General features: G+C 51.4%; 6 protein-coding genes across 6 annotated transcripts; 3 read left to right on the top strand and 3 right to left on the bottom strand.

Moving 5' to 3' along the window:
• Positions 1 to 429: 429 nt before the first annotated feature.
• On the bottom strand, positions 430 to 2077 carry CCOS01_14347 (uncharacterized protein; the record flags this gene model as incomplete). Its single annotated transcript, XM_060462491.1, has 5 exons — positions 430 to 1042; positions 1099 to 1574; positions 1640 to 1744; positions 1795 to 1814; positions 1882 to 2077. 5 exons carry the CDS (start codon positions 2075 to 2077, stop codon positions 430 to 432), a joined length of 1410 nt encoding a protein of 469 aa, XP_060306976.1.
• A 2817-nt stretch (positions 2078 to 4894) lies between these two features.
• CCOS01_14346 (multidrug resistance protein CDR1) lies at positions 4895 to 9550 on the bottom strand (the record flags this gene model as incomplete). The annotated part of the gene is made up of 10 exons (XM_060462490.1): positions 4895 to 4987; positions 5053 to 5492; positions 5553 to 6527; positions 6605 to 7498; positions 7553 to 8058; positions 8112 to 8668; positions 8725 to 8972; positions 9030 to 9192; positions 9245 to 9289; positions 9344 to 9550. The coding sequence occupies 10 exons, from the start codon at positions 9548 to 9550 to the stop codon at positions 4895 to 4897; spliced, it is 4128 nt and encodes a 1375-aa protein (XP_060306975.1).
• Positions 9551 to 10048: 498 nt separating this feature from the next.
• Positions 10049 to 12268, top strand: CCOS01_14345 (C6 zinc finger domain-containing protein; the record flags this gene model as incomplete). The annotated part of the gene is made up of 4 exons (XM_060462489.1): positions 10049 to 11070; positions 11140 to 11438; positions 11500 to 11687; positions 11744 to 12268. The coding sequence occupies 4 exons, from the start codon at positions 10049 to 10051 to the stop codon at positions 12266 to 12268; spliced, it is 2034 nt and encodes a 677-aa protein (XP_060306974.1).
• An 823-nt stretch (positions 12269 to 13091) lies between these two features.
• Positions 13092 to 15996, top strand: CCOS01_14344 (uncharacterized protein; the record flags this gene model as incomplete). The annotated part of the gene is made up of 5 exons (XM_060462488.1): positions 13092 to 13990; positions 14048 to 14287; positions 14353 to 14954; positions 15015 to 15115; positions 15550 to 15996. 5 exons carry the CDS (start codon positions 13092 to 13094, stop codon positions 15994 to 15996), a joined length of 2289 nt encoding a protein of 762 aa, XP_060306973.1.
• Positions 15997 to 16561: 565 nt separating this feature from the next.
• CCOS01_14343 (nicotinate-nucleotide diphosphorylase) lies at positions 16562 to 19846 on the top strand (the record flags this gene model as incomplete). The annotated part of the gene is made up of 6 exons (XM_060462487.1): positions 16562 to 16802; positions 17074 to 17533; positions 17586 to 17845; positions 17908 to 18377; positions 18642 to 19710; positions 19770 to 19846. 6 exons carry the CDS (start codon positions 16562 to 16564, stop codon positions 19844 to 19846), a joined length of 2577 nt encoding a protein of 858 aa, XP_060306972.1.
• A 105-nt stretch (positions 19847 to 19951) lies between these two features.
• CCOS01_14342 (AMP-binding enzyme) lies at positions 19952 to 22158 on the bottom strand (the record flags this gene model as incomplete). The annotated part of the gene is made up of 2 exons (XM_060462486.1): positions 19952 to 21739; positions 21985 to 22158. The coding sequence occupies 2 exons, from the start codon at positions 22156 to 22158 to the stop codon at positions 19952 to 19954; spliced, it is 1962 nt and encodes a 653-aa protein (XP_060306971.1).
• Positions 22159 to 22936: the final 778 nt, after the last annotated feature.

The following is a 22936-nucleotide window of genomic DNA, read 5'->3' as shown; positions in this document are numbered from 1 at the left end:
ACAACAGATAACAAGACTTGTATTTTTGATCGGAAAGTTTCATCAAGCTTGGATTTCTGGCGTTTGTTGCAGTGTCATGGACTCAGGAATAGTATTTTTTTTTGCCGCGTCGCAAACATAGAGTAGTCGGTCGAGACCGTCCCTCACGAGCTTCATCTGAATGTCCCTGCATATTTTTCTCTCGACTCGTTGCTTGTCTGCATCATGTGTGTAGTAATTATTCTCTCTTCAGTATTCATCGTGTGAAATGGCCACTGCCTCTAGGCTTTATACACTCTATTCATTACACAACCGCCCTCCGGAGTCCGAATTTCGTTACACACCTGTGGCTTTCCTATGCACCTCATCAAGTCGACAATGATGCGCTATGTCCTTCCTTGTTAAGGATGGGTATCTTTCGCAGTAATCCATGGAATCCCTTCTGCGCGTCTACTTTGTTAGGTGCTCCCAGTCTGGTGGTGGATGTTTTGCTAGCTGCAATCGGGGAGGACCGTCATCTTCAGGTATCGAGGATAGCCCCTCCGGAGGTATGGCCTTTTCCCACACAGCCTCCCAAGACTTTCTGGCCTCCATATCGTGATTTTTCCAGTTGGGTACCCTGTCCCCTGAACACCCTGGTGCTGAGCTCTCGCCACCCTGCGCCAGCCATCCTTCTCTCCTTCCGTCCATTGAATTTGCTCTTGGGTTGTAGGTCCAGTCTTCGGCAGTCTGCTCCGACTTCCTGGCTGTCTCTTCCGTCAATGGCCTCATTCCCATCGGCTGACCAGTGAGGACCGCGAGTTCGGTATCGAAGTTGGCGGGGCCCGTTTGACTTATTGCAGTACGTTCTCCTACGGTAACGGCTGTGCGCGTAGTCCTCAGTTGCTTATTCGGCAATATACTGCGCCAGTAAGATGAGCTTGAACTGCTCCCTTTCTTGAGATCACCCACAGTCCGTGGCAGGTGACCCATCGGCTTTCCTTCTCCCTTTCGTACCCGTTCGTAGAGGAGGTTGGTGGAGGGTAAACAAGCACAAACGACGCCGATGACAAGTTCCAGTGCCCTGGTACACACTGTTGAGCTCTCAAGCGGGTAACGGGGAAAAGGGATATATCTTACGTGATAAGGTCCAAAACAACAAAGTCCTCAGTGACATCTGTTGAAGTGAGGAATTGAACGACGAGATACATGCGATAGACAGTCACAGCTGTCGCAATACCTCCAGCTCCAAGTAGCGCGGCAACTTTCAGCTTCTTCCGCAAAGGCATGCGCAACCCCCATAACAACGGTACCGGGAGCACGAGGATGAAGAAGTCTGTGATGATCGCCAGGCTCAGATCCGCAATGAAAATTTTGCGTTGATTCAAGCATCTCGGATTTGGTGTCTTGGGGTTCCAGAAGGCTGACACCGGCAAGCAGATGACAGTCTTGAGTATCTGAATTGGGATATAGCAGATAAGTAGGGTGACGATGAAGACCTTGATCCCGCGTGAAACTCGCTCGTGCACGGCAAAGACTCGTGCTTCGAGTAAGAGTAAAGTAACCTTCGTAAAGTATGCTGCCGGGCAGTAGACAATGGAGCTGGCGTACAGCCACTGAAGATCCTTGCATTAGTTTATGTCCATGTCGCTTGAAGATGTAATAGGCTTATCAAACTTACTCTCATCACTTCTTGATACGATTCTTTCGTGAGCTCCCATGCATGATAGCCCTCACCATAGTGCGCCATCACGAACACGGTGGAGACGTATATCATTATCAAAGCCTGAGGGTGTTAGTATAGCCAATTCGCAGTCCTGTACCATTGAGTCTCACATATGATATAGCGCAAGTCCCTGGGTTGGCAGTCAGTTAAGCGTTTATTTTCCCACCTCGTCCGAGCAAGATTGAAGTACAACATACAATCATCTGGGAGAAACGGTCTCGCCATGGTGAAGTTCAGATATGTCCTAATTCCAAAGAACACCGTCGCAATCGCTGCCAGGACACTCATTCCCACGACATTCCACATCCATCCGGCGTCCCTTGGGTTCTCGAAATTCGGTGTGACGCCAGGCGGGGGCGGAAACGCCCCTGTCAGAACCGTTGCGTTACTCATCGTATCTTCAATTGCTCGACGTGAGCTGTGAACCACATGGCGAGGCTCATCGCTTCACGAATGTAAACGCAAGCTTTCCGTGGCCGATCGTATGTTCGCAGCTGCAGAAATCTTTCCTCTTTGCCGCCCGCTTGAAGGTGAAAGGGCTCTAAGCTGCTGATAAACGACATCAACGACAATTGGTGACCTGCGACAAGGGGCGTCCCGCACCGGCCCTGACTCGCCCGGCCGCTCTAGTTCCGTTTAGAGTTCGTTGAGTGGTCGGACGTTGCCAGGGTCGGGGCGCAACACCATTGTTAGCGCCATGGAGTGATCAACAGAAGGCGAAACTTTAACAAACATCATGCTGCACGGTGTCCCCTGTGGCCGGTTATGAGACGTCGAAAGGGACCAGATTTAAGGGACCTGTGGAGGACGTTCGCTACCTCGCTCTCCCCGGAAAACGAGAAAGGATCATTTAGTTCCATGTTTTGGGAGCTATGGGCACAGCGCGATATGAAGAGGGTCTGCTGCCTTTTCCCGAATCCGAACGGAGTCTCTCATGTCTGAGCGCTCTACATCGTCCAAGGTTTGCTGCTAAATCGCGACGAACCTCTTCTAAAACCTGAATTCAGGGAACAGACGGGCTCGGGTGTGCAAATCAAAATCTGGCCTTTGTTATGTACAGGCCAAGCTTATTAGACACCGCCACGACGCAAGAGGCTGCGATGAGAGCGCCCGTTAATCGCACAAAGCTTTCTTAGGTCAGATCCGAAAGCGTTCTAGAAGGCTTTCGGATCGTCTGCTCCGGCGCTTCTCGGAAACGACTCCGCGGGTTCTAAACAATGCAAATATGAGGGGTCATTCCAGAAAATAGATAGATTCTTCGGATACTGAGTGTCGATGATGTAGGTCTTTTGAGACACTCCACTCCTTCAACCCCGCGTACTTCGAATCTCTAACGCCGAGCGATGCTGGAGCTGTTTCTGACTTATCACTGACTTGGTACTCTGAAAATCAGGAAAAATATCTTTCCATGGCAGCTTTTTCTCTGCATCAAGATGGCGAACCATTTCAGAATTCCCCGGCATAATACCGAAGCAGCCCATAATATCTCGCCCCACTACGTAACGATCACAAAAGCGAAGCGACAACATGACTTTGTCATTACATGTGCGACGAATTCAGGGTTCGACTTCTTCAGAGAAGGAGAGATTGTCTCCGGATGAATGGAATGGTACTCTCTCGGTTTAAGGTAATCTTGTCAGTTCTAAGTAGGGCTTTCCGGAGCAACCGAATCATACGCTGGCGTTGCGATTCAGTCCATCAAATACCTAGAAGCGATGGCCCGTCACAATTAGCTAAACCTGAGCCTGGATGGCGAGCAGCTTTCCTACCTGATTTCTATAGTCATATCATGAGGTTGGCGTGGTAGCAGAGTAGTCATCGCATAATTTTGACAGGGTCGATTGGGCCAAGCCGAGTTGCTTAATTGTCAGCATTCCACCACAAGTTTGTTGCTGGGGAACTGCCTTCAAGATCGATTAATAATAGCATATGCCACTGCAGTCGCCTGCCACTTCTAAGTCTCTTTCTAATCGACCGAAACTTTGGTTGGCAAACTATCGTGGCCATGAACTGAAAGCGATGTAACTTCTGTAAACGATATCACTAGTCATTATTGTGGCCGAAGCACCCTATCGAGGGTCTTGGCGGTCGTGGCCAAACTTGAAGCCATGGCCATCCCGGCAGCTACCGGACGTTTCGACCGGCTCAACCCCGCGTGGTGCTTCCGGTCTAGGGTCATCCCACGCTTCACATGCAAGTCATGAGTATCGCAATGGCCAATCTCGCTTTCGAAAAGCTCACACGTGAGGGATGAACGGTATACGGATGCCCGCGGGCTTCCGGTAGTTATTTCCTCTTATAATGAGTGAACAATTGATTTCCAGCGATACTTGAGACAACGATTAAGGTCCAGGTATGAGTTAGTAACCCACGTCGGAAAAAGTGACGTGAAAAGGGTAGCTTGTATCATCGAGCTAAGACAGAAAATCGATATCTTCTAATTATTTTGGTCCACAGGAGTCCTTGCAGGTGGAGAGAAAACATTTAGATGAACGAAGCCTGCTAAACAACCGGTGTATCACTGATCGACATTGTTGCTAAAGAAATGGGACTCATCGTAAGACGCGTATTTCTGGTGCACTGACACTGACCGCTGCATGTGATTCTCAAAGCAGAGTCGTCGTAAAATCTCGGTTTCAGCTGTCAACTATGCTCAGCAACCATTCGGCTCAATGGTGAAAAACATGGTTATGTAGGAAAAGGTATAACCCTGTTTGCAGATCCAGCCACGCTGAAGTACTCCCAGTCATCACCGCCTCTTTGGACAATTCAAGGTAATTTACAATTAGTTGAACTTGCTGAAGAACGTTTCAACGTAATCTTACCAATCTGGGCTTGAGCCTGGTGGTCAAGGTGATCATTACCAAGAAGATGCAAGTTTAGAATAGCCGGTGTATCCGGTGAGATCGACTCCGGCACCTAAGCCTATTCCATGAAGTACTGACCATGGAATTGGCAATCACGTAGCAACTAAATAGATCGATGGTCAGGAGTGTGGAGTTTGCAAAAGACAGCATAATATAAAATGCTATGACGCTAGTATTCCCATTATCTCAGCTTTCATTGTATCTCGATTCGTTCAAGACGTGGCTTCTATCTGGGTTGCAAGGCGGCTGGGAGAAGCCGGAAGCGAAAATGGGTCTGATCATGGCTGTTGCCTCTCCTTAGTATGTCTAGCTTCCAACTTGCAGTGTGTTGAACAGTTCCCCCTCAGCTCGCGGTTTTCGTGGTCTTGGTCCGCAATTTCATCATCAGAAAGACGAGGGCGTACGACGAAACGCAAAAGAGCGCTGTGATACCGACCTATAGCAATCAACAGTCAGAATTCGGGAGTCCCTTGGTATGTCTAGATGCAATAGTTTACTTACTCCTCTCCACCCGTAGCTGGAATCATTGATGTTCATGGTTCTCATGTAGTCCGCTCCAGTGCTGTAGGGACAGTACGCACACATGGTGCTATTTCCCGGATCGGCAACGTAGCCCGGCTCAGAAGAGAGAAAATCGGCGAGGTACTCCCCACAGGTGCTATTACCTGGAAGTGGAATATGCGTCAACTCGTTTGGCTTGCAGTGAACCTTGACATCCCAGACCACAGGCTCCAGCATTCCTTGGATGAGGTAGGTGAATGGATCGAGCCAGTAGAGCCAGTATCTCCAAAAAGCCGTGATCTGCGAGTACGGAACAACCACACCACAGAAGTTGATGAGACCCGCGCCGATGATGATGGGGTTGGCCAGCGCGGCGAAGTAGGCGTTGGGGCTGTAAGCGGCAATGGCTTGTCCCAGTGAAGTGTACAAGAACTCATAGACTGGATGAGCACAGGTTAGCACGATATTTTCGCACACGATTGAGATTTAGTAAGACTTACGGATCATTTGGAGGTAGACCTGTCCGGAAATCCTTGCTTCTGTGGGGAAGCCAACCGTGAAATACCAGGTGACAAACGCCAGTGTTCCGCAAACAATCAGCACAGGTGTCTCTGACAGCAATTGAGCCGCCACAAAGGCAAACCAATGGTAAGTCTTAGACTTTTTCTCGCGAGTCTCGAAGACGTCGCGGTTCCGAATGAAGAGCGGCTGCAGCTGGTTGATGCATCCAGGGGCAACAAATACGAAGTTGAAGACAGCCATGAGCCTAAGTTGAAGGTCAAAGGTACCGTCACCCAGCATCCAATAAGTGAAACCTCCGAAGAGTCCGTTGGTGATGTGCAGTCCAATCTTGTTCCAGACGTAATCAGGGTTGCGCCACAGCGCGACCAGTTGTCGGCTTGTGACGAGATAGACCTGGTACGCGACTGGGGTAGCGAATCCAGCAAGCTGATCCTCATCGACGGCCTCGGCCGTTGTTGATGGCTCAGGGTCCTTCTTCTCCTCAACATTGAAGTTGAGAGCATCAAGTTCCGTGATAGCCGCTTGTCTCTCTGGAGAATCAAGCCATGTCTGCGGCCAATCGATCTCAGTACCAAAACGGCCTTGCACCACATCGACTATGTGCTCAGCGGGATTCGCATGCGGTGGGCAAGCGGCACCATTGCGTGCGAAGTAATCGATCACTGTAGCTGACTTTCTGCCGGTGGGTCCGAAGTAAGTCGTACGTCCTCCGCGGGCCAAGAGGAGAAGCACATCAAATGCATCGAAGAGAGTTGCAGATGGCTGGTGAATGGTGCAAATAATGGTCTGTCCAGATGCTGCGAGCCTGCGCATGAAGCGACAGATCTCGTAAGCAGACTGGCCATCCAAGCCGGAAGTCGGTTCGTCGAGGAAAAGGAGAGAAGGCTTGGCCACGAGTTCCGTTGCGAGTGTGAGACGCTTCCGCTGCTCGATAGAGAGGCCCCCGCCAGGCGCTGTGCAAAAAATGATTGATTAGCGCGTGGTTTCAAAAGAGGTGCCAGGGACTCAAGTTCAATGGTGTAAAACTCACTTCCAACAATGGCGTGCTGAAGAGGTGTCAGCTCGAGTAACTCCATGATGCCTCGAACATAGTCCTGTTTCTCTTCATCTGGAATCTTGTGGCTCTGTCGCAGCCGTGCCGAGAACAAAAGACTCTCCCAGACTGTAGCAGTGGGCTCGTGAACGTCATTCTGCTCGCAGTAGCCCGTTGTCCGCTGGAAGCTGATACCTTGCGGCTTGCCATTGACCATGATGCTGCCTTCGATCGTGCCGCTGTCTTTCCTCTGTGCCAAAACGTCCATCAAAGTCGTCTTGCCAGCACCGGAGCTACCCATTAGCGCGACCAGCTGACCGGGCTTGACGTAGCCCGAGACTCCGCGAAGGAGCTGAAGGTCTTTCCCTTCGTGTCGAACAAAGTAGCTGATGTCCTTGAAAGTGAATACCGTCTTGCTAAGAGACATGTAAGACACATCATGGGAAGTAGCCGATCCATCTGCTTTTTCTGTGTCTACCTTTGTGGCTGCCTCCTTCTTTTTGCTTCGTCGGTCGAACAACACTTTCGAGCCAGAATCGGAATGCAGATTGATCTCGAAGCCGACTGCGGTCATCAGCGCCAGGAAAATCCAGAATCCGATGAGAATCCCTGCGTTACGCCAGATGTGTGCCTTATAGACTGAATATTGAGCATTCATATAGGTTTCGCCGTTGATAATTGTCGATCCCGATGTAGATCCCCTGACTGTGCAACTGCGATACTGGCTATTATCATAGGCAGATCCGAAGGGGATAAGCTGAGGTTGAATGCAATCCAGAGTGAGATCCCCCATCTCCTTAGCCATGATTGCTTCGAAGGTATATGTTGCGGGGTTCAGCCATGAAATCCAACGGAACCAGACAGGCATACTCGGTACGGGAATGAGATATCCTGTGAGTGCTTAGAAGTCTTCTATCAGCCGTGATTGGATCATTGCGAACTTACCTGCATAGACCATGAAAACCATTGTCATCCACCCAGTGATTTGTGAAGCCAGCCCAAAATGCCTGCACCAAGCTCCAATCATGCGAAACAGGGAAGCGAAGCATAGTGTGCATAGAATGAGCATGAACCAGTTGGCGAAGAAGTGGCCCGCCTCACGTTGGAAACCCACGATGAAGTAGTAGATCAACTGAAACAAGGAGTATGCCAAAATGACAAGCGGGACATCGGTTGCCGCATTAGCTAGGGCGTACGCCGCGGGCCGATGGAAAGCAAGTCGCTTATGCCTCGAGATGATTCGACGTCCCATGAAGGAGGCTGTGGTCTCGGACATCTTGTTCATGGCGAAGAGTTGAATTGGGAAGAACAGAGCGCCTGGTCGGGTGAAGATGGAGGTGCTGTCAGATGGGAGGTTGTAAAAAAGACTCCCTGTGACCAGCGCCATGATGAGGGCAGAAGCAATCTGCAATGCGTTCGACCAACGGTCTCCCCAGATGATTTGAAACTGTCTTCAATTTCAGTTAGACCTTGCGATCGAAGTGTGGAGAGAGACTGACGATACCTTCTAATGCAGTTTGCAATCTGGCTCGCGAATGACACCTGATAGGGGCTACCTTGACGAGATAGAGACGGCAATGAGCGGTTCTTTTCTGCATCTCGAAGTCTCAGGATACTCTCCACTTCATCCGACAGAGACTTTTCTGACGCCACGTTCATCTGCTGTATCATCCTGTCGAAAAGAGGGCTCGTCTTATACGCATCTTCAAAATCTGCCGGACTTGTCGGGATCTTATCTTCGTATCCAGGGCGTATTTGTCGCTCCGTAGGAACCGAAATTGACGTAAGGAAATCAGAGATATTTGCTCCCGGCGTGCACTCAAAGCCCATGTCCTCGAAGTATTGCTTAGCCTCGGTTGTGGGGCCGTAGTAGATCTCTCTTCCTTCAGCAAGCACAATTACTTTGTCGAAGAGATCGTAGATGCCGTTTCCAGCTTGATAGAGAGTTGCAACAATGGATTTGTGCTCCTCGTCGGCCATCGTGCGTAAGACACGTGTAAAGTCCAACGCATTGCTGGCGTCTAGGCCTCGAGTTGAGTTGTCCCAGCATTGAACAGGAGCCTGTGTATGGGGTCAACGAGCGTACATCGGGGATACCCATGTTCATACGTTCATACCTGAGTAGCCATGACCTCAGCGATTGACACTCGCTTTCTTTCTCCGCCGGACACCCCACGAATGACTTCATCCCCGACCATTGTGCTCTTCGTATGACTGATTGACAAGGATTCCAGAATGGCGTCGGTCTTCTGTGACAGATAATCCTTGGAACTAGTGGATGACTCTGGCAATGAGCCAGGTATCTTGTTTGACGTCGCAAAGTCGATGGTCTTTTTCACCTCCAAGGTCGGGAAGTGTAAGTCATCTGGCGGATTTCCAAGTTAGACTTTGACAACTCAGCCCGCGGATACAATTTCCATACCTTCGGTATTCATTACCACATGGTTGCGAAACTGCTGTGCTCCTCTATGGCCGAGATTGCCGTATCTTATGTCACCGCTGACATGATGGAACTCGTTTCGTTGATTAGATATTACTTTGAGTAGAGAAGTGCAGCCTGATCCCGGTCGCCCGAGAACTAATAGCTGAGTGAGGTGTTAGAGGAAAGCAGCATTGCAGTTGCACTCGTTTACTTACCAGTTCCCCCGGCTGTACCTGACCCGTCACATTGTGAAGTATATGCTGCGTATGTTAGCATAAAATCCCCAACGGAGGTCAACAGCCGAGCTCTCTTACCCTTCGAGATGTTTGACTTTTGGCGAATGGAAATAAGTCGGCCAGAACGGACAAACACGTTGAACCATAGTCTTCTCCAAGTCCATGGACCTCGACGCTCAAATCCTTGAAAGTGACAGTCAACGCTTTTTGAGGCCGATCAAAGTCTTGAAGACTGTCGTCGGCCTGGACAGTCCGATCACTGTCGTAGATTGTTGTAGAAGTCATCGCTGGTAGAACAAAGTTCGGGTTGTAACTCGAATCGCAATACGAACCAAACAGTCAAACGGTTGAACAAGGTTGCAAACCACATCTTGAATTGAATTATAGTCTGATCTGATTTTTTAAATCTCCCAGTTTGAATATCAATTCCTAATCAGCCTCCACACTTACTTAGGAAACATCAGTATATTGGTTCCGGATGTTGTAGTCACTGAATCTCATTCTGTCAAGATCAGTGGACCCCTTTTTAGCGTTGTCGGTGGCGGGTTTACGGTGTTTCGGATTTACGGAATTACGTCAGGACATCATCTCATCCGCTTTTACCAAACTCATCCTCTCTGACCCATTCAACTTCCGCTAAACGGCAACATAGATAATTATTCGAGGCTTTTCGGACTTGAGGAATTAAGACCACTTCCGTGTCTGACTCTTCATATCTTTCTGTTTCATTGAGCTTGTTATTCCGATTGGGGGCCAAGGGTCGCGTATCTCGGAGTTAGCGAGATGCAGTCTAACAGCAAATTCGGAGGGAAGATTCCCAAGGCGTGCGAACCATGCCGCAGGCGCAAGATCAAGTGTTCCGGTCACAAACCCTGTCGGCAATGTGAGAACAAGCCATCCGATTGCGTGTATCGTCTCAAACCGCGCGTGAGATTGTCATCGAAGCGGGCCGCGGTGACGGTAGCGAATGCCGAGACTGGCCACGGCGTATCCACCCCGGGCTCTGACCGGGTTCGCCGGGACGAAGCTGCTTCTCAACGTTCAGCAGAAGAACTCCAGCAACATGTAGCACAAACTGAAGTCTATCACAGCGTTGCCGCAGCTCACCATGCACCAAAGTCTACCGACAGTTCGCAACTCTTCTACGGACCTTCTTCGAATTCTGCTTTCCTGCAACAGATTCATCGAGGTCTGCTTTCTGGTCAGTATGGCCAGAGCCATGCCAGAGATGTCCAAGAGGGAGGACCGGGGCTGGACATGTTCATGCAGAGAAACATCTTCTTTGGCATGCCACTGAAGATCAACGTCGAGCCTGCTCAACCTGCGAGCTGCCCGGTGTCCCTGTTACAGGCAGAAGAGTTCGTTTTGCACTTCAAGACAACTCACTTGTCATCTTTACCTTTCTTCACCCCGTCCGAGCTTGACGATATGGTTCCGACTTTATTCAACTATACCCCAGAAACAACTTTTCAGCCACAAAGAAAGACGGTGTTTCTTGCAGCTCTGGCGTTAGGGGCATTGGGCACTTCACAGACCGACGCTGCAGAATCATTGTTTATCCACGCCAAAAAGGAAGCAGCGATTTACGAGGACTCTGTCACATTACCAATGATACAGTTTTCTATTCTTATGGCTCATTATCAGCTGAACATGGGTCGTCCCAATTCCGCTTACTTACATAGCGGCATCGCAACGCGAAAAGCCCTGTCCATGGGTCTGCACGCAGGGACCACAAGTGCAATTTCGAGAAAGGAAGAAGTTCAGGGGAGACTGGTGACGCTATGGTCTCTTTACTTCTTGGAAATGTGAGTAGTTTCCTGATTGGCTGTAGACCGACTTCTTGATGCACATCATTCTGATATCGTTACCTACAGTTGGCTCAGCTTGGTGGTCGGACGGCGCAGTTCGATGCAGAAGTCCGACTTCGAATCTTGCCCCTACCCGGACGGACAACCAACGTTGATGGCACTCTGCCAATTCGCCAACATTCTTGAAGAAGCGATTGAGTCGATATACAACAAACGCACCGACTCCCTGCGTCAATTGTACGGAAAAGCCGAGAAGCTGTATGGTCACGTCAGGCAATACGGTGAGAAGTGGGGTTTGGGTACAGCAGCTTCCGTACAACGGGTAGACGCATGGAATCCTGAAACTAGTCTTCTTCTTCACAACGGTGCGAATAACCTTTGGCCCAAAGTCTTTTCCAATTCGCTTGCTAACTTCTAGTGACTTAGTGTACTTCCATGTTGTTCTTCTCATCTTCCGCCCTTTTCTTATTGCCGAAGCTGCCCTGCAATCTGGAGAAGGATCCGGCGGGATAGGCGATATCTGGCTTCGGCAAGCTTGCCGACACGCCACAGATGCTGCACAGGATGCACTCGCTTTCACCTGGAACATGCTTCGGGGCCCCGAGGAATGCAACGTAAGTCGCCGACGGGTAATTGCCGCCGGAAACCGAGCTAACCTGTCCCTTCTCAGACACGGCGATATCATGCATTCTTCATCGAGTCCTCCTGCGCTGTTCTGTTATACGACAGCTTACGCCATCCGGCAAAGCACCCTCACAACTTGGAGTTCATTCAGATGGCAATATCTTGTTTGCGCTCATTAGTGGGAGACGATCCAGTGACGAACGCCATACATTCCATCAAGCGCATCGTGTGGGCTGTGGAACAATCCATCAACGCGGCCAAGTCCACAGGCGCGTTCTTGGACGTCGCTTCTGCCGACTCGTCACCCTCATGGACCGATGATCGCCTACCGACCAACATACAGTTTCCATCCTTAGAGGAGAATAGGGCTACAACGTCGGATGATTTGATCTTCTTCAGCAACAGAGCTTACCGGCCACAACCTGAACCCATCACAGAGTACAGCATGCCGATGTCAGGCTCGGTGGGGAACCCATTCCCTGACTTGAACTTTGATGTGCTCACGACAGATCTGTTTAACTTCTTCCCAGTCGAGATGAATTCGGGGCCTACTGGACACGGAGGAGCATAGCTAGATTTAATCAAATACAAGATTGGATAAGTCACAGGCAGTTGTTTCTAAAGCAGAGAGTGCTTTGTTGACTCAACAATTCTTTACTTCGCTTATACTCGTATGTCTGTTGGCTACGTCTCATGCATCTTACTTGCAGTTCTAGCCTCAATGTCACTTGGCATCGTGATTCATGGAATCTTCTGAACACACACACGACAGGGTCTATACTGACGCACAATGGCGTTTCTCTACTCATAGAGGCCAATCAGATCTTATCTGTCGTAAAGCTGCCTCCGAGACATATCTTGAGGCTTCTGCAGCTGGACTCAGCCGCACCCAATGAGGCTAAGAATGACTGTGATTGTGGCTAGCTGGTTTCACGTTAGCAACCTCTTCCAGTGTGCGAGATGGCCGCTTTGAATATTACATTTGTCAATGGTCTTGCGAGCTCAACTAATCGTATGCTAGTGCCACTCAGCTTTTACACTTTGAATGATTCACAGGTCAGACTGGTATGCTAAGCTGAACTCGAAGGATCGTATTGTTTGAGAAGGATGCGCATCTTGCCTTGCCAAGGCGGACTTTCTCCAAGATGGAAGACCATGATGCTCAAGGATATGTGCTAATAGTCGATAACTCTGCGGTGATCTTCTGCCATTGGGTTACCTCCCTTGATTTCCCCCTGAAGGTAAGCTAGTAGAATTGTGGTTGAGAGTGTATCTATAAAGTGGCCAATCTTACCTCTCTCTCGGCGTAATTGTCACTATTTTAGGAGCCATTCTTCTCTCGAGATAGGTTCTAACTGAGTTTAACATTGATCATACGACTGATTTCCGATAAAATGGCATCTTCTTCTAAACTAGAACAGCTCCGACACTATCTGTCGAGCCTGGACCCGAAGAACTTATTAGAAGGAGTTTCATTCCACTATGACACAGCCAACGAACTCGGCTTCAAACCTGGCGACCCATTTGACTTCTTCGTCGCCACTCCATTTGGCAAGTGGTCTGATACATCACCTCCAATTCCCAACGTCGTTGCCGCTGCTGTGTCCGAGGCTTTGGTGAATGGCATGGCCTCAAAGAACATATCGATCGGTCAAAATGGATCCAAGTACATGTTCATCGACTTACTCACCCTCGCACCATTCAACTCCACTTTCTTCACCAAGGGCATCAGTCCAACTCTGAACAAGCTCGTCAATGGTCTTCAAAGTGATGTCACGCCAGTCATCCGTCTACTATGCGGCGACAACGGCATCACCGCAGCTCAGTTCAAGGACGCTAGTAACGGATCCGGGTGGAACGACTACAAGCAGATTTTCTGGTCTAACAATCAGCCATCCATCACGCACCCCAAGGCAGAGCTTTACATTGGCTTCTACAACCCCGACTTCAAGTTTCAGCCCGGAGGTAGTGAGGCGTGGGTGAAGAAGCTTCAAGCCGAGCTCAAGAACTACTTGAACAACTCAGCTTTGTCCGGCCATCCCTGGGTAATCGATCTGGCCACCATTCTCGTCAGCGATGGCCTCTTACCTCTCGCCAAAGTCGCCGAGAGTAAAGGGCTTCCAGCTCTCAGCTGGAACCACGCAAAGGTCACGGCGGTCAATGGTACCACGATGACCACGGGAGGTGCGAACCTGTGGGACAGCTATGGCGATACCCAGGTTGGAACCTTCGACTCTATGGTCAAGATCAGAGGCGATGCAGCTATTGAAGCCCACAAATATGCTGATGCTTTGTGGAGGCAAGTCGGATCTAAGCTAGACACGATGAGCGAACACTAACATGAGAGTAGCTACCTCAACGATATTCCTTCCGACGACAATGCTTCATTCCGACATTCCATCAAGCTCTCAGGGCCGACCCCAACAGGGGCAGACAGCTTTCAGGCAGACACAGTTCCACTTTTTAGTGACACCAAGCAGTCTGTGAAGAACTCTGGGTCGCAAGCAGTTTTGACAACTAGTAACGTGGGCGATCGTCTTCCCGGATCTGGTAAACACCGGTACCCTATCCTGGTCTTGAATGTCGTGAAGTAAGTACTCTTTCATCTAATTCAAGAACACAAATAGATCAGCGCTGACCAGAACCATTGTGCAGAGACATTTTGATGCAATTGGTGTACATGCAGACCACGAAAGGCATCAATCCCTCGAGTGGCGCAACCCCTGACTTGAAGGTCATGAACACCGTTATCGATGTGCTGAGCGATCAATCCATCCTCCCCGCCATGCAGCGGTTTGGCCTCAGCCCCGCCGTATGGGCAAGCAAAGCCGCGCGATTCCACGCTATCGAGAATGCGACGAGCAACATTACACTCGCTCAGGAGATCTTTGTAGAACCATTCTTGCGAGGCAATCCAGGCGCCAATGCCATCAAGGGGTGGCTCAACACCAAACTTGGTCTCGACTGGGATGAGTACGTGGTCCCGTACGACGTTATGCAGGCCATGTGCAAGGGTCTGCTTAATATTGTCAAGACTCATCCTCAGGATAAGAGCTTCGGGATGTACATCTTGCTCACCACTAAAGATGCCGGAGGAGGCTATGGAGATCCGTACTCGTGGAAAACCTTCCGGGAAATCCTGACTGGCCTTCTCGGCGCACAAGAACTGCCGTCAGGTACCACTGCTGCGGAGATTATCCAAGACCGGCTCCATTGCAAGAGAATAATGCAGAACGATAATCGGTATGGCCAACACAGTAAGATCGTGTGTGTTGATAGGCAGCTTCTGTATGTGGGAAGCGACAATATTTATCCAGAGTATAATGAGCAGCATGGTGTCTGGATTGACGATACGAAGAACATTGAGGCATGGTACAGCCAGTACTTTGATACTGCATGGGAAAAGGGAGCCGACATTGTCGATTAGGTAGAAGACGACAGAAGTTGGTTCTTCTATCAAGCTCCCGTATTTAGGAAAACAACGATTCTGAGCCATAAATTAAGTTTCGCCAGAGGATCAGACGTACCGAGATAATTCAGAAAGTAGACTAAGCATCGTGGCCCCATAAGAGTCGCACATGGCAGTCCCAAAGTTCAACGTCGTTCTGGACAGCCGAAGAGCCTCTGAATCTAAAATTTCGCCGAGCCTACCAAGGTTCTCCCGAGGCAGTTCTTCTTACCCTGCCTATTTTACGAATAGATTTCTATCAAATGAGAATCTTCCCCCTTTACCAACCGCACCACACTTTTCTAAGAGATCAAGACACTCAAGCACAATGGCATGTTACAAATCTTTCGTCTTTTCGAAGATCAGTCTATGAGTTATGATACTAATCTACTACCCACTTCTAGAAACTATCAACTATCATCGTAGCCGTCGTCGGCTTCGCTGCCACCAGCGTCAACGCCCAATGGTACCCAGCCCGCAACTGGACAAACTGCATCGCCGCCACCGGCGGAAACGGCACCAAAGGCATCAGAGAAGCCCACGCCTTCTTCAACGAGGCCTGGGGCCGACCACGCCTCCGTATCCAGCAACAGTCGTCCTATGCCGTCATCTGCTACGGCCTCATTTTCGGCATCGTCAATGACGACAAGATGGGCTGGTTCGAGGCGGCCAACGATCGCGACATAGTAGCTCTCGAAGACCCTGGTACGGCGAGTGAGTGCAAGTGGTACCCGAGGGCGCACGAATTCACGCGTTATTACTTCTTTGGGAGGGAGAGGGAGTGGATTATGGATAATCGAGCCTACATTCGTCGATGCAACGAGGTTGAAAGGCCTATGGAGGGTACTTAAGTCAATCAACCTTGAGACTGCCGTGGTCTGTGGACTAGAATTCAATAATGCCAGCAATCAGTCTAATTATCTGGGGAATGCAGTGTCCCATAAAATGTATAGTCGACTGCCTACATTCTATCAGTTAGTCAACAACAATCAACTACTTCTTTATCGTACACCTATATTGAATCTGCATTGAATTGTTTGAGGCAGAGATTGAACAAGTCACTAAATGACGACATCACACTCACTTACCTTTGTCTTCAACCGTCTATTTACCCTTTTCTGTCAATCTAGAGGTAGCCATTTGATCTCCAATCTTGCCGAGCGCAACCTTCGAGATGAGTGGCTTGGCGTTTAGTCGTACGGATGATCGCCGGCCTAACCCAATCCGCATCATCGGGAATCAACGTTCAAGACACCTGCAAACGGCGTCGAGATCTGAGACCTTTACTTCTGCGCACAAAGCGTTGGAAGACGCTTATTTCATACTTGAGCTTTACATGCCCACTGCACATGATACTCCGAGTGTACAGTTTCTCTCATCCCTGAATCCGCTCTACCTTGAGCCACCGATGATAATATGTCCACGTCTTGGAAACCTCAGTACCGCCATACCCCTCCTTGCCAACAGCAGCGCAAAGATGAGTATCTCGGCATGTCCCCCGACATCTTTGGCCTCGTGGCTGGTATATCTGTTGCGTTACTCCTAGCAGCTATGTTCCTTTTTCCAATGTACTACATGGAGAAGCACGAGCAGCGCGGCGATAAGAAAAAGAGCCAAAGGACACTGCTGCGTTCTAAAGGAAATGGCAGTTACGGAGGTACGGGCAACACTTGGAGCACAGCGTACTTACTAACCTCGTGACTTCAAAGAGACATGCCAATGTTGCTCGCAACCCCATGGAGTGATCGATCATGCGTGCTTAGCAGAATCACCTCGACCATGCCAAACACAGCCGATGAATTTCTGTCGAGGTGGGCGAGGAATACGGAGTGGATGCAACCTACCGAGAAATTATCCTGGACTACAAGGCACCGAACGCTCTCTTCATCTGGAAGAACCAGGCGGATATGGAGCCTATTGCTGTTCAGATGCCATGTCCTTTGACATCACAATTGGTGCCACGAGAATCACCCACTCTCAAGGTTACCCAAGCACCAAATCAGAATTGAAGGCAGCCGAAACCCTAATCAACGGGCTCGCCACCTTGCTGAACCAGAGTCTCAAATCTGGTACACCTGGAATGGACGACCCGTCTCCACCTACGACTTCCTGTCCATCTCTGCCGCGGGAGCAGGGACGTTCGACGCCTCTCTCACCACCTTGTGTGTGCAGCTCTTCGAGATCCCCCAAGGGTGAGGAATCGGCATCCGAACCCTCCAAGGTTGGTCAAGACGTAGATGAGCCGTCTCGGAAGCCAGACTCTGATGGCGGTCTCTCAAATGTGCTGGCCAAGAAGCTTGCTTGCCCGTTCTATCAACACGATCCCGACGGACAATTCCGAAAGACCTACTGTACAGGGCCTGGATTTTCCAGCGTGGATGAAGTCAGGTCAGTATGGTCCGTTCCCAGGCGATACACAGGCTTATGTTATAGGCAATAGACAACACATTTACGACCACCACATAATACCCTTCTACTGCCCCCGATGCGCCGCAGTATTCTTTTCCGAGAACAGCCTTCATAATCACTTGCTGGAACCGATAAAATGTGAGCTGGTCTCAACCGTGTTGCCTCTGGGATGCACCAGACAGCAGAGAAAATTTCTGCGAAGACGAATCCATGGAACCCAAGAACAGCAGTGGCGTGCCATCTACGGTATCCTATTCCCTGTTGAGCCGAGCGAAGACATGCCGTCTCCGTGTAGGTGCTCCTCTATACTGAACACCTTACCTGACCATGTCAAAGACTCATCACTTTTTAAGACTTTGAAGACGCCCCATTGAATACCGATATCAGTGACAAGAAAGAAGAGAGTGTCAACAATGCGCAGCAACAGCAGCACTTCCGCCTCCAGCTTCCACACGTCCTGGACCGACGCTTGGTCGAGAACCCAACCAATTCGGAATCGGAAACTCCGACAGCGGATTCGACGACACGGAAACGACGCGGGGAGAACGGGGACGGGGCCACCGTCGACGTGGTACGGGGCGCCCAGAAGGAACTGTACCGGAACTTCCGTCCCATCCGACAACTAACCATTGAGGACTTCTACGACTCTGCGCCGCTGTCACCTGGTGCCCCGGCCGACGAGACTGCAAACCCGGCCCAGCCAGACGAGTCGAGAGAGCGGCATCATTCGCATGATAGTTCTGACTTTGGGGTGCTGACCGAGTCTTCTAGGTCTGGGTCTATTCAGTCAAGCGGGTTTGTGTACGCGTCTGACGAGTTTTCTGTCAGTGAGGCAGAGGATAGGGGGACGTTTTTTCAGAGATCCGGAGCGGACCGTTGTTGATTTTAATGGATTTTGAGAAACGCGTACCGGGAATATCAGTTTGTACTCAATTAACTAGAAATAATGCAACTCCTATTTACCATTTATCTTGAGTTCACTGCTTCGGAATCTCGTGTAAGTCGAAGGAGAGACCTGTGACCGCCAGTCGCCGCCAGCTGTTTCACTACCCCGCCCAGCTGCCGACGCTAACCCCACCATCGGCAGAAGACGGCACCGACAGAAGCCGGCAACGGCAACAACGTCAACGAATCCGAACCGTGGCGATTAACCTTTGAGTCTGCTAGTCTTACAAATTCTCTCCTTTCTCTCAATCGCCGAACCGTCTTCCTCCCGGACCCCAAACCGACTCCATATCTTCGCCTTGCCGCCTACTACACGACATCACCGTCTAAGCGATCGAGCCGAACGAACCCCTCCACACCTCCGCACCTCACAATGGAAGACGTCCCCCTCGAGCACGGCTCCCCAGAGCACCTCCTCCCGCCCAGCTGGAAGACAATGGTAACAGCCTGGCTCGCCGAAGACACCCCCTCCTTCGACTACGGCGGCTTCGTCGTCGGCGCCGCCCCGCGCACCGCAACCCTCTGGGGCAAATCAGGCGGCATCGTCGCCGGCCGGCCCTTTGTCGACGAGGTCTTTGCGCAGTGCGGCTGCACCGTCGAGTGGCACGTCAAGGAGGGCTCCCACGTCGAGCTCCGCGGCCACGGAGACCATAACACAAAGGGCAAGATGCGCGTCGCGACCGTCTCGGGGCCCACACGCGGGATCCTGTTGGGGGAGCGGGTGGCGCTGAACACGCTTGCGCGGTGCTCTGGCGTGGCGAGCATGACGAGGGGTATGTTGGTGAATTTGAGGGCGGCCGGGTATGCTGGTGTGCTGGCGGGTACGCGCAAGACGACGCCTGGGTTCCGGTTGGTGGAGAAGTACGGTATGCTTGTGGGCGGTGCGGACGCGCATAGGCATGATTTGAGTTCGATGATTATGTTGAAGGATAATCACGTCTGGAGCAAGGGGAGCATCACGAATGCGGTCAAGGCGGCCAAGAGCGTGGGCGGGTTCAGTTTGAAGGTCGAGGTTGAGGTGCAGAGCGAGGAGGAGGCGGACGAGGCGATTGCGGCCGGGGCGGATGTTATCATGCTGGATAACTTTACGGGCGAGGGGGTCAAGATTGCGGCCAAGAGCTTGAAGGAGAAGTGGGCGGGGAAGAAGTACTTCTTGGTCGAGGTCTCTGGCGGGTTGACGTTGGAAAACGTTGAGAACTATGTGTGTAATGGTGAGTTATGCCGGGTGACTTGTTGTTCTTCATTTGGCGATATACTGATTCATTCACAGACGTTGATATTGTTTCGACGAGTGCCATTCACCAGGGCGTACCACACGTGGATTTCTCACTCAAGGTTGAGCACTAGCTTTGATCAGTTTGTTGGTCGATTAAATCAAAAATACCGTGATACCTCAACTATGTGATGCCGTATCTACTGTAGATCCATACCTTGTGATCCGTTCAGAATCTCCTACTTCTTCCCTTCGAGCAGATCCTTTGCCATATCCCGCAGCTTGAACTTTTGAATCTTTCCACTCGGCGTCTTGGGATAATCGTCCACCCAGAAGACATGCTTGGGCACAAGATGACTCGACAGGTGCTCCCTAACCCAAGTCCTCGCCTCGTCCCTCGTAATCACATTCACCCCTTCCGCAGCACCATCACCACCCTCCCCTTTCCAGCCCTTATTCAAAACTACAAACGCAGCAACGCTTTCCCCCAACTTCTCATCCGGCACGCCCACCACAGAAACCTCCTTAACCCCTTCCATCTGGAACAAACAATTCTCAACCTCTAGGGGGTGAATATTCTCCCCACCCCTAATAATCAGATCCTTGATCCGCCCCGTAATCTCGACATACCCATCCTCGTCCATCCGCGCCTCGTCCCCGCTGTACATCCACACCCGCCCGTCCTCTTCCTCCCTCCTCACCTCCGCCGTCCGCTCCTCGTCCCCCCAATACCCCTTCATAACAAGGTACCCCGCCGCCGCGAGCTCCCCCCTCTCCCCGCGCTTCACAACCCGCCCCCGGTCTGCGGGATCAACAATCTTCACCGCCGTATGCGGCATCGCCCTCCCCACGCTCCCCGTCCTCTTATCGAACCCGTCGTCGGGGGCCGTCATACAGCTCACGGGACTCGTCTCCGTCATCCCGTAGCAAATCACCAGGTCCCGTAGCCCGAGAACCTCGTACAATCTTCTCATCAAACTCTCCGGCACCGAACTCCCCGCCGCGATGCCCTTTCTCAGACCCGTTGGCATATCCTCCTTCTTCACCACCCCGCCGCCCGCCAACGCCTCCAGCACGGCGACAAACATGGTCGAGACACCGTATAGTCCCGTCGCGTCGTAGTCAGCCACCATCTTCAGCGTGGCAGACGGGTCAAAGGCCGGGCTGGGGAACAGGATCCCCGCCCCCGTCGTCGCGGTCGCCATGTATCCCAACACGCACCCGAAACAGTGGAACAGCGGCGGCGGCACTACGATCCTGTCACCTGGCACCAGACCCATCCTCTGCGCGATGAGGTGTCCGTTATTAAGGATCGAAGTGTGCGTCAGCATCGCCGCTTTCGGTTGAGATGTCGTCCCCGACGTGAACTGGATATTGATCGTGTCGTCCGGCTTCAGCGGCGCATCGGGCACAACCGCCCTCGTCGCACCCCCAGACTCGAGTAGAACCTCATACGGCGTCAGCGCCTTGAAACCACCAGCAAATTCCACCTCGGGATGAAACCCAGCATTATCCAACACCACGACCCTTCGCAAACTCGGAACAACCTCGCTCTCCGCCACTCCTCCGCCCTTATCCAAATCCGGCACCAGCGTCCTCAGTAGCTCGAGGTTGCTCCGTCCCCGACACGGCTTATACGGCAGATCCGTAACCTTGCCAATGACGAGCACTTCGACGCCCAGATGTCGCAGCGCGGCGCCAACCTGCTTCGCATTGAAACCCGGGTTCAATGGCACGAGCACGGCGCCGAGCTTGAAGGCCGCGTAGGTGAGCGCGGCGAACTCGGCGCCGTTGCCGAGGGAGACGGCGAGGCGGTCGCCTTTGCGGACGCCGAGGGAGCGGAGGCCGTGGGCTAGTGTGTTTGAGAGGGTGTCGAGGGCGGCGTAGGTTAGGGTTATTGTCGTTGCGGCCGGGGAGGCGGATGATGAGTTTGGGGTTGGGCTGCGGGCTGTGACGGCGGGGAGGTCGCCGTGTTGAGAGACGATTTGGGAAAAGTGCTGGGGGATTGTTTGGGTTAGGAGGGTTAGCTGCCGGTTGTGTTAGCCTTACATTCTCTTTACTGTCGTCTTGCAGGTGAGCGAGTGAGGTCGCGAGTTTGTGAATTCCAGGAAATCATCATCTCTCGTGATGGGTTTTGGTGCTTCACATCAACAATTGGCCTCCCTCTATACCTGGTCACACACTCACTTACTCGAGCTGAGATGAGATGAGCTAGAGCGAGCAGAACTCCACCCTCAACAGTTGCCTAACAGCAAAGAGAAAAGCAACTCACATCCTCAGGACCCAGACTGAAACTCAACCCTTCATACCCCGAAGACAGCCTCCTCCGCTGCCCAACTTCGGCAACGACGGCACCGGGCCTCAAACCGGCACACCTTCGCCGCGCCGTAGTCCGCGCCACGGCACCCGTCGCTAGACGAACGTATCCAGCCGTCGAGAGCATCATCTTCCGTAGATGTCGTCGTTGTCGTTGTTGAAGCTTACCCGCGCTCAACCTCGGCTCTATAACCCAGAGGTTTAAATCAAAAAGGTGCTTGACTAAATCCAAAAATCCAAAAAGGTATTTCTCAAAAGATGTCTCGTTGTGACGTTATCATGGCTCTTCTTCTCTCCAACAATTCGTCGAGATATTCGAGTGCGTCTGGGTAAAGTACAATGTATCCTTCAAAGCAAGGCGGGGAGAAGAGGTTGGAACTCTCGGCCCTCGTCTTCGTCCGGTCCGTCCAGCCTCCCTCCTCTCCCGCGTCTGGCCGCTGTTCCCCCCCGTCACACCGAGCCGAAAGTTGGGGGTACACGCCTTGGCAGAGGAAGCTCCCCCGCCCTTACCTCACAGCTAATGCGGAGAACCCGTGCGGGGTTGTACCCGCTGCGAACAGGGAACACCTCCTTAAAAAAGAGCAGAAAAGGAGCCGCGGGTGCACGCGATGTGGGATTGGCCGGGTGTCAGGCGCAGAATGACGCGCCGTGACAGCCTCGACGGGTTTCGAGGCCACGCCTACGCAGTTCTTTAGAACTCTAATTCAAGAATCGGGACTGTCGGCAGGTTGATACCTAGATGGTTGTGAATCCATTGTTTGTTCACCAGTGGAGAAAGAGGGTACCCCGATGCAATTGGTGTAGCACTTCATCCTCATCGCGAGTTTGACATTTCAAATTTGTTCCAATTGCTCGCAGACTGCTTAGGGTATATGTACCACGACGCTAACGAGGATTACAGCTGTTCC

This window comes from Colletotrichum costaricense (assembly GCF_030867565.1).
Source record: "Colletotrichum costaricense strain IMI 309622 chromosome Unknown Scaffold_20.1, whole genome shotgun sequence".
Lineage (NCBI taxonomy): Eukaryota > Fungi > Ascomycota > Sordariomycetes > Glomerellales > Glomerellaceae > Colletotrichum > Colletotrichum costaricense.
Note: the sequence above shows the minus strand (reverse complement) of the source record. Positions and strands in the feature narration are given on the sequence as shown.